Source organism: Mesoplodon densirostris, chromosome 15 (assembly GCF_025265405.1).
Source record: "Mesoplodon densirostris isolate mMesDen1 chromosome 15, mMesDen1 primary haplotype, whole genome shotgun sequence".
Taxonomy (NCBI): Eukaryota; Metazoa; Chordata; class Mammalia; order Artiodactyla; family Ziphiidae; genus Mesoplodon; species Mesoplodon densirostris.
The window spans coordinates 35,348,491-35,362,906 of NC_082675.1; the positions used below are offsets into that span (position 1 = coordinate 35,348,491).

At 41.1% G+C, this 14,416-nt stretch overlaps 1 protein-coding gene across 12 annotated transcripts in view; it reads left to right on the plus strand.

Moving 5' to 3' along the window:
- Positions 1-14,416, plus strand: part of DLGAP1 (DLG associated protein 1) — a 328,135-nt gene that overhangs the window by 218,764 nt on the left and 94,955 nt on the right. For 5 of the 12 annotated variants that reach the window (XM_060119712.1, XM_060119714.1, XM_060119716.1 and 2 more), the window contains one exon: positions 2,846-2,875. The exons of the other annotated variants lie outside the window; for them this stretch is intronic. In XM_060119712.1, coding sequence (XP_059975695.1) covers positions 2,846-2,875 — 30 coding nt within the window. The remainder of the gene's footprint in view (positions 1-2,845; positions 2,876-14,416) is intronic. 12 annotated transcript variants of the gene reach the window in all.

A 14,416-nucleotide genomic window follows, 5' to 3' on the forward strand; every position in this document is an offset into this window, starting at 1 on the left:
TCAATCATTTCTCAAATATTCATATTTTTTAAATATTTCTATTTTAAGGTAAAGGAAATATCTTCTCATTCTATAAATTTTTGTATAATGTTAATGTTAGTACCTAACCAGATTTAGCCAATTCTAGATTTTCACTATAACATAGTTAACCTTGCAATATAAAAGCCTATCCTGCTATAGGGAAAAGCTTGATTTGGGATTTAAAAAAAATAAGGGAAGGGCCTCCCTGGTGGCGCAGTGGTTGAGAGTCCGCCTGCCGATGCAGGGGATACGGGTTCGTGCACCGGTCCGGGAGGATCCCATATGCCGCGGAGCGGCTGGGCCCGTGAGCCATGGCCGCTGAGCCTGCGCGTCCGGAGCCTGTGCTCCGCAACGGGAGAGGCCACAACAGTGAGAGGCCCGCGTACCGCAAAAATAAATAAATAAATAAATAAATAAATAAGGGAAGTACATATGGAGTAACAAATGACTAATGTTTTTGTTAAAATAATGTTTACAATTAGAGTTCTAAAGTCCGAATTTTGATTTTTAATGGACCTTTTTATCCCTTACTCTATAAATGCATTCCTGGGCTCCCATCCACCACCACCCACATCTCACATAAGAAATTCTTTAGACTTTCTTGCTTTACTTGCATCAAGCCTGTTTCTACACACTGATTAGATCGCACTGTTGTCCTTTCATTTGAGCGACAGTTGCTGACACTATAGTTGCGCACAAAAATAAACATGGCTGGAAAAAAATCAATATTCTGTCCTGGTTTCCTGCATAAAGATTCCACAGTTTAAAAAAGACAGGATCATTGCTTACTAAGCCAATGACTCATACCTCTTGGCATGGTTGCCTGACCAAAAGAATGCCAAAACCGTTTAGCTTGTGTTCTTAGTTGATGGTCAATGACTGTTTTTTCCAAGGTGACCTATGTATAGTATATTTTTGCATATGACAGGTTTAAGAGGTTGTGAAATTACTGGCAAAATAATAGTAAATGCTCAGCTTATTCACATTTGGCTTGTTTGGTTAAATTACAACCCCTTTTGTGAATATCTCAGAAAATATTTGGAAGGTCAAGATTTTCTTCTCTGGGCCTGAGTAGAAAGAAACATCAGTTATGGACATGGTGTGCCAGACCTGGTTCATACCAGCTGGCAAGAGCCAATTGTTACATTGTCAGGTATTTTCTAAGTCCATTATTAAACATAGCCATTATTACAAATCAAATTAGACAAACTTCCAATTATAATTATGTTAAAAAACACAGGTAATAAATACCTAAAACTCTTTACTTCTAATTGTTTGACTACCTTTTACTATCCATGCTCTTGGGGTTTTTTATGTCTCCTGTCCGTGTGTGGTGAAATACCACATGATGGTTTTGCTACTACCCATCTCTTCCCAAAGCCACGTTTGGTGACATCAAAGCTGGTACCTCGACATAGGCCTTAGTGGGAGCATTTACATAGTGTTGATGTTGAAAGAGTTTTAATTTAATGAAAATAATTTATACAAAAGTGAAAAATAGTTTAACAGCAGATCACATAAAAGATATAATGATAATGAATTTATTGGGAAAGAGCAAACTGGGATGAAATTCAGTGCATGATTTTGTCAAATCATGATTGATTTGCTGGCTATGAATACAAGAGTTTGGCCCAAATCAACAAAAGTATTCTGTGAGAATCTATTGGCTATATGGAACTTGCAATAAAGAAGACGGTATATTTTATTATTATGTATAGTTTGTGGATATCATTTATATCAGTAAAACTCATAATATATACACATAATACAGGCACACTTTTTCCTCTGGAGAGTCCCTTGTTAAACATTGACCAGACATTACTGGTTCCACAGGAAAGATGAAATTCGACTGGTAACTTAAAAGCAGTTTTTTTCAGAAAGTTATAAAGGAGAGCGAGTTTGTTTCTTTGCGAACATAATCTGTTAAAATCAGTGTGTGTTCAAGCTGATAGCAGTTGGGTTTGCCAGTATGAAAAAGGGTTTTGTTTCCATTTTTCCTTTAAGACTCCTCCTGTTTGCAAGAGAACCAGAATTTCAACCCAATGAAACTGTAGACTTTTTTTTTTTCAGCCTAAGGTATCATGGCTATCACATAGGGTTTGGGAAATATTGTTTATTTATAATTATGACTTATAAAAAAAACTTTCAAAATCAAACTATTGGACCAGGTCTAATTTAGTTTAGTATTTTCACCTTTCAATTCACCAAAAAGGCACATGAATATCCAGTCAAGGGTAGTGTCTATTTGCTTCATGAAAAATTTGACAAGCTCAGCCCCTCCACTGACCTGCAGGGGATGGGAACACTGAACACAGGAGACCAGAAATGGCCTCAGGTCCAACCACCCCAGAAAAGGAAGTTGCCAGATCACACTATGATTTTTAACCACCTATTATGTATTTCAACAGAAACCCTGTCCCAACACGTATCAAATGATCTCTAAACACAATTTAAGTAGGAAATATTAGACCTTGGTGTCTTTTTGAGTGAAGTTTTTTCAATCCATCATCCAGCATGATTTATCTACAGGCATAGTGGTTCAAACTATTGAGACTTGGCCTTTGTTTCATCCAAACACACGTCAGATCCCTTATTTAAGTGAAAAACGCTCCCAAATGGCACTAGTGGGGAGATGAAGACACTCATGAGGTCTAATCAACGACTGAAAATTACTTCGTTTTTGAAGCTGATATCTGTTTACTTGAATTCTCAAAAAGCCAGGAAAAAAAAAAAATCCAGATGTGAAGCATGTATGTATTGTGAGAAGCCTGGCAAAGGTAATTTGGATCCATTCTATAACTGCCACTTTTTGTTTTTATTCAAGGTGTCATAAAACTGAGTTCTGCAGTTGAAGGTACGTTTTTACAACCACAAAATCAATAACGTTTTGCTTCGAGGTTGCGCCGCGTGGCTTTGTAGCTACACCGCTTCTGTGGCCGTGGTGTCTGAAGCCATGTTCTAATTGCCAGCTACCGCCATTCCATCTGTGTTTCTCCTCGTCCTGGTCCCTTTATGCCACGCGTCTCTCAGCGCCCCCATGAGTGGCCTTAACACTGACCCCAGAGGCAGCATTGATGAGAGCGAATGTGTTTTGTTCTGTCCCTGATGGGATGGTCTCGGGCCCAGTGCTCCTTAGAGAGTCCCTCCCTCTGCAGCATCCTTATCTGAGGCTGGACCTTGAGTCTTATCAGGAACCTTGCCCCCCTTCTTTCAGTAGGACCTTTTCTAGAGGGTTTTGGTCCCTTATCCCAATGTAGCAGACATGTTTGCCCAGGATGTCTGCAGTCATGGAGTCATTATAGCTTCCTGATGAGAAAATTAAGTGGTTAAGGCATTTGCCAGTCTCCAAACATGAGTTACCACCCAGGAGGTATTACAAGAGCCAGCTTCCTTGAGTGTCACCCATGTCACCCACACTGGGCAGTCCCCTGGAATTGTGCATTCGAGAAACTGAGAAGAAAATGAAGAGGGGTTTAAAGAAAAAGGAGGGTCGGTGGGGGAAAGAAGACAGCTGTGTTTCACTGAGTAACCCCCAAAATGATGTTAAAAACACCTCATTGTTTGAAATGACTTACTAATTATTGGTATAAAATCGACCATCTTTCCCTCAGAGGAGCCTACATTTCACAAGTAGGGAATGTGTCATTTTCTCTCTTTGTGAGTGTCTGTCTGTTGTGGGGGGTGTGTGTGTGTGTTCTCATTTATTGGGGATTTGTCAGTCATGCATTGGAGGGTTCTTCATCTCCACTTAATCAGGGGAGGCTCCTTGGAAGAGGTGGTGGGCTTTAAGGTGAGTTTTCAAATTTCAGAAGAGATGTGGCTTCACGAATGGGCAATGCATGGAGGTGGGGAGCGGGAAAATGCCACGCGGGTTGGAGTGGTGAGACCACCTGCTAGACTCAAGCAAAGGGACTGGGTGGGCTGAAGTTGGTAGGTTGGGAGATGAGAGAGGGACTCGGGAATGTCCCCACAGGGCTGGCACATCCAAAGTGGGGGCTCTGTCTTTTTAGTGGATTTAGTACCACTGTATTTTGCAAAACACATTAAAAAGGCAATAATTCTGACATTCATGGCAGAAAGTGCACTGCTCTCTCAAGTAAGGAAGGGACCAGGAGATGGTGCAGGCAGTGGCATTTCAGGGTCAAGAGAGGAGTTAAACGATGTCCCTCAAGGAACGAGGGAGGGCACAGTGCACGTGTCAGGCCCCTGCAAGGCCAAGCAGGGATTCAAGGTTCCTCTGCACGGAAACACGGAACTTTATTGAGAGATGATCCAAACCTCACCCTGGCTAACAAAACAGAAGACACAGCAACGAAAGCAAGCAGGACCATGAGAATGACTTTGCCTGTGGAAACTCCCAGTGGCAAGTCAAGCCGTGTTTCAGTTAATTATCTGTAGAATTCCAGATAACAGTGGGCCCACACTGCGCTGTTTGGATGTGTTATCGAGGAATGGCTTTGAAGTCAGAGTTTTTAATATTGCCTGCTTGGCCTAAGCACAGTATTCCACTTACAACAAAAGGATGGAAAAACACATTTTTAAAAAAGCCAGAAAGCCAAGAGAACATTGGATAATTTAAAAACTATTGTTCTGCTAGAACAATGGCCCTGTAATCATTTTGCTCGTAACTATGGTTACTCCTGGTCGCATCTGAACCCCCCAAACAGGTTTATGGTCTTCAGAGAAAAAGAAGAGTGAGGGAAAAGAAGGGCAGGGAGCAGAATGACTGCCTGGGGCTTTTTCAGGAGCATCCTCATCACTCTGAGTTCCTGGGGCTCACAGGGAATGGCCCTGGGTACCAGAGGTCAGGACTATTTCGACTGCTGCTTGAGCATCTTTTTGGCAGCTTCTTGGCTGCAGGCTGTAGTAGCTTGAAGGCTTGGGAGCATGCTGTGTTGTAGCTGTGTTAGAACCTGTGTGTCCAGGGGGCCCCCGGGGCGCCGTTGTTGAGTGGAGGGGGTGTTCCACGCATGCGCTCTCCGTGCATCTGGAAGGGGAGAGTTTGACAAGCATGCTTTGTGGGATGTACATGGGACACCGTTGTCTCGATTCAAAATCAAACCTCAGATGGTGGTGCTTGTGAATGCTTAGCTCTTTACTGGCTATTTTTCCATCTGAGGAATGGACTCAAGGAGGCTTCTACAGCTTATGAAGTCAAGAAATATGCAGATCAGTGGAGGGCATCCACTGCCAGAAATGAAACCTATTTCCTTTTCTTTAAAAATGACTCTGTTCTGGATTATCCTAGAACTCTGAAAATAGCACTAAGGTTTTAGGTAGGTTATCCTTTTCTTTTTCTCTTCTTTTTAAGGAAAAACAATTGTCAAATCATAAGAGACCGTCAACAAAGATTCCATGTGCTACTTCCTACTGAGTATTTTTGTTATGCAGTTCTGTCTGTTCTCTTTTTCTGAAGCAGGGGTGCCCCCTTCAGCATTTTGCAGCTTTATGTAAGCTTCTAAAATCAGCAGAAAGGAAAAAGCTATTTATATCACGGGAATGGTAAGGTTAAAAGTGAATGGGCCTTTCACATTTTAAAGACTTAAAGTTACGGTGAAAGAGAAATACACATCAATACTTTCTTTTGCGATGAAGAAAAAATATTTGAACAGGAAAAAATTTAGGTTTGAAAGAAATAATTGCAAAGTTTTGTTGATAACACTGATGAGTTCTGGACTCTAATTTCAGATTGATAACCCCACACTCAGAAAATTTGGGGGAATTCCTTGGCTGTGCAGTGGTTAGGACTCTGCGCTCACTGCCAAGGGCCCGGGTTTGATCCCTGGTCAGGGAACTAAGATCCCACAAGACACGTGGCCAAAAAAAAAAAGAAAAGAAAAGAAAATTGGGGTAAGAGAGAAACATCCAGACAGCTAACTGGGGAGAAGGAGAGATAGTTGGGGTGATAGCAAGAATTCCATGACAGAATCTTCTAAATATTCCTCTTAAAAGGGATTTTCCCTCTTGAAATTGGAGCAGGAAGAGGCACATATTTCCACAAGTAGGACCAATGTACTAGCCTGTCCAAGCAAAATGAGAAGGGAGGTCATGGAAGCACTGAGTCACGCCTGAGTTAGAATTGCCCTGACATCCTGCAGGCATCTTTCCAGGGAGAGAGCAGGGGAGAGAGGGTCCAGCCCCAGCCAGAAGCTCCTTATCCGACTCCCAGCTTACTTGGGGCTGGGAGGCTGCAAGCCTGGAGGCTGAGGACAGGCCTTTGCAACTGATAACCAGGTACACTCTGTGAGGAGACTTGCCTCAAAGGTGACTTGTTTATCCCTTGTAGGTAGGTGACAATCCAAAATTTCAAAATGATGTCAAATTCTTCTGAAAGCCTCTATGAGGGAATGAAATTTGGCTTCTTTGGAAAAGTTCCATGTCTTTCAAAATGGGAAAAGATGAGCCTCTAGGAAGAAATCTAAGAGGCGAGATGGTGACCCAAGCCCCCACTGTCGATGGCCCCTTTGGAGGGAAGGCTGGGTTTTCAGTTAACACCCGAGGTAACATTTTGATTGTGAATCCCGTGTCTCAATGAACAGCTTCGACTTCATAAACAGAAGCTCTGCTGGGCTTGTGGAGCTTTTGTTTTCCTTTTTTCTTCTTGTCACTTCATTTTATTTAGATAATTTTTTTCTTCCAGTGTTATTGAGATATAATTGACATACGGCACTGTATAAGCTTAAGGTGGACAGCGTAAGGATTTGATTTACGTACATCATGAAATGATCATCACAGTAAGTTAATGAACATCCATCACCTCATATAGTTAGAAAATAAAAAAAATTTTCCTTGTGATGAGAACTTTTAGGATTTACTCTCTTAATAACTTTCATATATAACATACAGCAGTGTTCATTATATTTATCATGTTGTACTTAACGTCCTTAGTATTTATTTATCTTATAACTGCAAGTTTGTACCTTTTCATCACCTTCATCCAATTCCCACCTCCTAACCCCCCATCCCCACTCCCCACCCCCTACCCTACCACCGCCTCCCCACCTCTGATAACCACTAATCTGACTTCTTTTTCTTTGAGTTTGTTTGTTTTTGAAGTATAATTGACCTACAACACAATGTTAGTTCCTGGTGCACATCATGATTCAATATCTATATACATTACAAAACGGTCACCACTAGATACTTCAAAAGTGTCTTTCTTCATGGTAATGACTCGTGTACCACAAACCCCACAGAGCAGGGCACTTAGGACTGTTGTCACATCCAAGGTGATGTTCTCTGTGGCCTCAAGGCCTCAGACCCAGTGAATGGAATGACTCCTCAAGAATAGGTAAAAATAAAATAAGGAAAAACGTGACTCAATCTTTGTTCCCATTTTCAAAATTCACAGCACCCGCAGCTTCATGTCTGTATTGTAAATCTGTAAAAATAGAGCTGCTTTTCAGTTATGAAGCGTTGATCGGACCTTTCATGTGTGTTGAGGAATGAGATACTTTTGCTTAAGAAATTCTGTTTTCCATAATATGACATGCAGTGTTTCCAAAAATGCCCCAGTCTCAGTCTGTTTGGACTGCTATAACAAATTACCATAGATTGGGTGGTTTAAACAACAGAAATTTCTCTCTCACAGTTCTGGAGCCTGAAAGTCCAAGATCAAGTCCCTGGCAGGTTCCTTGTCTGGTGAGGGCCCCCTGCTGGGTTGCAGACAGCTGACTAGGGAGCTCTCTTGTGTCCCTTTCATAAGGGCACTAATCCCATTCACAAGGGCTCCTCCCTCATGACCTATTCACCTCCAAGACCCCACCTCTTAATACCTTGGTGGTTAAGATTTCAACATATGAATTTTGGGGGGGACATAAATATTAAGTCCATAGTAACACCAAATGAATTTAACATTTAAAAAATATTTCAAATGTATTAATATCATTCCCTCCCTAGATGAATTTTGTTCTTGTCATTGTATCTTTCTTTTTTTGAGCAAAGCCATATACTCAATACATCAGGTTAGACTGTGGTAGATCCATTAACAAATAGATGGCTGATTGGACCTCTTTCTAGTAATAAATTTAGGATAAAGATTCAATGTTTACTACTGGAAATCAAAGCAAAACATTTTTACAGACCTTCAAGTCAGAGAGCTACAGAGATAAGGAAGGGCTGCCTCCAAGGAAAGAATCCCTCCCCATTCAACCAGAGTAAAGGAGGGCAGTGTGTCAGGGATCTAAAACCAGAATATTGTAGAAACTGAAATCAAGACTCAAGAAAGTTGTTTCTGCAAAGACACCCAGACCCTCTGCCTACAGGGCTAACCTGGACTCTGGATCAACTGTACTGAGCAATCAGGGTTCTCTCCTCAAAAGTATTTTGAAGCGCTTCCCCGGTGGTGCAGTGGTTGAGAGTCCGCCTGCCGATGCAGGGGACGTGGGTTCGCGCCCCGGTCCGGGAAGATCCCACATGCCATGGAGCGGCTGGGCCCGTGAGCCATGGCCGCTGAGCTTGCGTGCCCGGAGCCTGTGCTCCGCAACGGGAGAGGCCACAGCAGTGAGGGGTCCACATACCGCAAAAAAAAAAAAAAAAAAGTATTTTGCAGAGCATTGTTATACTTTTGGTGAAATTGTACTATTAAATAACAATGTCTCTGGGAAGAATGAGCACTGAGCTGAGAATTTACCAAGTAGCTTCCAAAAACTAGGACCCTCCTGAAATGGCAGAGATAGAGTCATGTGACCCATAAAATGGAAGTTGAATTTTGCCTAAACTGCAGTCTTTGTTGGGATGACCCTCACCTTGGGAAGAGTTCACCTCCAATAACAAGTGGCAGCATTTCAGAACTTTCTCACAGTCACCTTTTTGTTTTGTGTTGTTTTCCTTTTTCTCCTTCTCGCCTTCCCTCTCCCTCCTCCTCTATTCCAGCTGCACTTCTGTTTCTGCTGTGTCACAGAAAACAAAGTAGAGGGCCCTTCAGGCAACAGAAGGCCAACCACTAACTGGATGGTTTTGGCAAGTAACTACTTCCCTAGTTATCCAATAAGATGGAGATCTCTATTGCCTGGGTCAGCTGAAAAGACCAGACAAGCTGCTGTATTTAAAGGACTTAACCTAGTTTATGGTATACAGTAGGTGCTTCTAAGCTCTTGTTCTCTTCTCTACCTTTCCCTCTCTCTGCTGACTTCCCAAGCCACCCTGAAGCCTTCCCTCTCTCCAGGGTCCAAAGATCTAGCCAACAAGTGATCACTTCCACTGAATTATATGGCGGCATGCTGCTGAAAGTGTCATTTTGGGCAAAGCCATAGAAAACAACCAGAATAAACCTTTGCTTCTCTGCTTGGAGAGAGTTTTGAGGGAAGCAGCTCCTCAGATGGGAACAGAGCTCCTTGATCACCTCAAGGGAGCTCCGTGCCCAAGTGAACAGGGCTGGGGTCCAATCGCAACCCCACTTGGAGGTATTCCCATCAGATGGGATCATTCCCTTACCTGCTCATCCAGTCTTGGGTGGGGTGGGGAGGAGAGGAAAGGTTTCAGCTGGTCCGACAAACAAACTGTTAGGTAAACACTGATTTTATCAATATTAATAATGTTTTCTTATGAACTAGTTTATAAGGTCACAATGTTCCTGAGTGTTCCATTTGTCAACACTAACCAAAAATATGGAAGTTTTTGAATAAAGAAAACTAAAGAGACAACAACCACAGCCATCCAAAGAGCAGCCTTCTATAAATCTTTACATCTATAGCCAAAAACTAATAAAGTCTGTGCTGAATAAGCAGCCTTGAGCACCTAGCAAGAGATTAGCATAACTCAGAAGACAGTTTGCTTCCAAAGCACCAAAACATACACTTCACCACCCTCCCTAGGGCAGGAAATAGAAATTTATAAATCAAAGGCAAGCTGTAAAGGAAAATCTGCCAGTTTAAGTCACTGATTTATTTCCTTGCTTTCCTTTTTGTTTTTTAAGAGAGTAAGTTTCAGTGCTTATGTGTTGACTATTTTTAGCAATCTTCTGGAAGTTTTCAGTGTACACAAAGCTCTTACATAAAAAAATAACCAACTCTATTATGCTTCATTAAGAAGGCAGCTTTTAAGGACAGTGGTCTAATTTGCAGTCTTTGAAGTCAATTCAATAGTGATTTCAAAGCCACTTCTAGTATTTTGGTTCCAAATTTAGAAAATGGCCTTTACATTTTCAATCTAAAATTGTGGTCTGGCCTTACTATTAATTTTGGAACACACCATAATTTAGACAACTGCTGAAATCACTGAAGGCTTTGGTTTGGAGCATGAAGCTGGAAAATCACACCCTCTTAAATTACACATCACATCCATTAAAATTAACTGTGAAATCAACTTGATGTTGACCCTGTGTGCATTTGGTATTCAACTAAGATGCTTACCTATCTAAATATTGCCACAGCTGTGTATACAACTGTTTTGTTGAAGCCATTAATGCTTTAAGTTGGAAGAAGACACATTATGACTTTAGTTTGGTTTCACTGAGGAAAAGCCAAAGCATTTTTACAATAATACATCAGTGAAATGCAAAATCAGATACCAGTCCCAAAAGCTTTATGGATCTGAAATGTTTTGGAGATATGTATGGATTTTCAGGTGTTTCCTGGTTTCAACCAACATGTATGCTTAGGTGGAAACAGAAAGCTAACGGATACAGCTCTCCTGAGTACAGTTTTTCTTGAACACATGGCTGTTAGGAGATACAGAGGAAAGTTTAATTTCCTTTTAAGCCTTCTGTATATCATGGTTGATTTTATAGATGGCCTCCTCAAGTGTAAACTCCCGACACTGAGCTTGGAACACACTCTACTGGAGGACAGTATAGAGCAGTATAAAGGACATTCCTAGGTTCAAACTTTGTCCCCATAACTCCTTGGCTGTGCTGTAATCTGAAGCAAGTTACTCTCTCTGAATCACACTTTCCTCATCTATAAAATGGGCTTAAAAGTACTGAGTAATCCAGATGATTTTAAGAGGCCTAAATAAAATGAGATCCTGTTGAAGTACCTAGTAAAGTGTTTGGCACATAGGTATTCAATATATTTTAGATGTTTATATGTATTGTTTTGTTACTGTCTTTATTTTTATTGCATTGGCTCAAAAACTGAATTCTCAAAATCAATGCGTCTACTTTTGCTTGATGTTATTTCATAAGTTTTTAAGAGTAATGATCGTGTGCCTAAGTAATTATGAATTTTGTTTTTTTACTAAATTGAATATAATTGTATTGCACGTAACCTAATGGAAATCTAACCAAAGTTAGATACAATCGAAATCACATGGTACTTAGGAAAAATGATCAGCATGTCTCTAAATATCCTTTACTCCACTGTTTTCCTTTCTTCATCTGGTTGTTAATGTGGTTTAAGTTTGGAGCATTTTTTTTTTTTTTTTTTTTAGTGGTACGCGGGCCTCTCACTGTCGTGGCCTCTCCCATTGCGGAGCACAGGCTCCGGACGCGCAGGCTCAGCAGCCATGGCTCACGGGCCCAGCCGCTCCGCGGCATGTGGGATCTTCCCGGACCAGGGCACGAACCCGTGTCCCCTGCATCGGCAGGCGGACTCTCAACCAGTGCGCCACCAGGGAAGCCCTGGAGCATTTTTGTTTTGTTTTAATATTACTTTGGAATAACATTACTCCAGTAAATATTCCTCAAATTAAAAATAGAACACTTTAAAAAATATCACCCTAGAATGATTTAGAACATACTAGCCCTTTCAATAGCCCAGCACTTGTAGAATATTATATTTATAACGCACATTGAGGGAAAGAATTCAGCCTGTTTGAGGTCTATGGCAGCTGGCACAGAAAGACTTTATTTCCAAACATATTTTATTACTTTATTGTTCTTAACCTATTAAGACAAAATTAATAAAGTTATTAAATATCTGCATTATGCCATGTCTCATATGAGGCCATGAGGAAAGACAGATGAACCAGACGTAGTTCTCCTATCTAGAAAATGTGGCATCTATGGAAACAGATCATTACAATTTCATATAATAAAAATGGAGTAGTAGGAGGAGATTAAAGGAGTTACATGAACATAGAAGTCAGCCTAGGAACTCTGCCTGGGGATCAGAAAGATGCCCCAGCGAAAGACATACAGAAGGCAAAGCGGAAGCGGTGTATCTGCAGGTGTACTGAACCCCAGGGCAGACAGATCCTGGCCGACACCTCCAGGAATCAGATGCGGCCGCTCCCAGGCACGATCTCGCCAGATGGCAGGAGGGAGAGGCTGGGATCCTTAGAATGGGACACATGTAAGTGAACATCCTCCAGAATGTGTGGCTACAGTGAGGAGCTCTGGTCTCCGTGATCCCACTGAGGACGGGGGTCTAGGTGCTAGTGGAAACGGCTCTCAGAGAACACTGAGCAAGCAGCCCTGTACCCTGGAGGTGAAGCTGTGCGTTTCACCCGTGCACTTGGCTTTTGCCTTAGGCAAATCTTGTCCTCAACCTGCATGGAACCTCACAGGCTCCTTTAGAAAATTCACCCTATATCATTTAAAATATACCACAATGATCCACATCTCCTGTTTTTGGTTGTTGTTTTGTGGTTTGTTGTTGGGTTTTTTTTGTTGTTTTTGTTTGTTTGGTTGTTTTTTTTTGGCCAAGCTGCACAGCTTGCGAGATCTCAGTTCCCGGTGTGGACTGAACACAGGCCACGGCAGTGAAAGCCTAGAATCCTAACCACTAGGCCACCAGGGATCTCCCAACATCCCCTTTAGATAAATTTGTCTTCTTTAAAAATCTTTTAAAGAATTTTTATCATTTTTTAATCTACGATTAAGTATGTAAAACTCATTCCGTTTATGATTAGCTATGATTCCTTGGTAATCATACATATTTAGTATGTATGAAAGTATTTTCAAATGTAATGGAATTTTGTGAATGGTAAGTTTAACAATTAGTGATGCTAACATAATGTTAGTTTATAACATTCAATTAAATTTTTATTAGTTTTGATTTTGCAATTTTTTAATCCATGGTTTAGTGCCAGTAACTTTTTTCAAGACTCAAATATTTTATATCCTCTTGAAAGGCTCATAAGCTGAGGCCTGGTGCCTCACAGGACATAATCATTGTAATACCTGTTCTGTGCCCTTATGGGATTGCTGTGGGGTTAAGTGGGGTGAGGGACTGAAAGTACTTCTGAATCTAGAGTGAAATATAAATATTTGTTATCATGAATATATTGCTATGTATAGAAAATTAGTCTACTGTTGATACCACAGAGGACAGTGTATGTGTATATACATATATATATATGTATTGTCTTATTTTTATGGAATAACTGCCCCTAGAATACTTGGTAATATACATTAATCATTATTTATTAATACATTTGTTATTTATAATTAGTAAAAATATATATGTATATATACTCAGAGTAGTATTATCTATAAATACATTGTCTTACTTTTTCGGAACATCCGTGCAATCTTGTTTGCTGCCTTCATGAAGGATATGTTTCCCTATAGCATAGTTGTTCAGAGTTCAGTTCTAGAGTCTGACTGCCTAGGTTTGAATCCTGGCTTTCCTGCTTATTAGCTGTGTGACTGTGGGCAAGTTAACTAACTTCTCTGGACCTCTCTTGCCTCACTACAAATTGGAATGACAATAATAGTTAATGATTAAGTTGTATAATCCATGATAAGTTCGTGGAACCATGTATGTCACATCGTATGCACTTGATAAACGATGACGGCTGTAGTAAAAATAACAGTAGTCCTACTAGGAGTAAAGGAGGTGAGAACAATTCTCCGGCTAGGAAAGTCTTTAATTTACCCTCGCGGTATAGGAAGAACACAGGTGTGGACATACGTTCAGTTTCCATCACTGCTGTGTCCTCAGTGGAGAATGTAGTAGAGGGACCACGACTGGGGGCTGACTAACCACCTCTCCATGTGCTGGGTTCTCTGTGTGGGAACTTTGTCAGTTTCCATTACTTGTTCAAGCAAGGATTCATTTCAGCCCCAGGTCCAAGGGCTCACTGCTCTGTTTCCTGCCATAGCACGTCCTGACTTTCCTGGATGCTTTGAAGTGCTTTTGAAGATCACATTCTATTACCACACATTACAAAGAATTCTGGTTTTGATCCTGGAAGTGGGCCATACTGCATTGCTTGGCCCAGAAATCAAGGATTTCAGTGTGAGGTTTGGAGTAAGAGCCTGTGGCTTTGCAAACAAGGCGGGCTGGCTCTTAGCCCAGAGCAGGCCTTCAGCAGGACTTCATGCCAAGTTACCCTGTTTCTCTTGCTCTATACCATTTTTTTTCCCCCAGCAAATACTTATTAAGCACCTATTGCCTGAAAGACACTATCATAAGAGCTGTGAGAGATACAAAAAAAAAAAAAAAAAATCATCGTGAACCTACCTCATTAGCCTAATGAATTTAAAAGACAAGTCTAGGGGGCTTCCCTG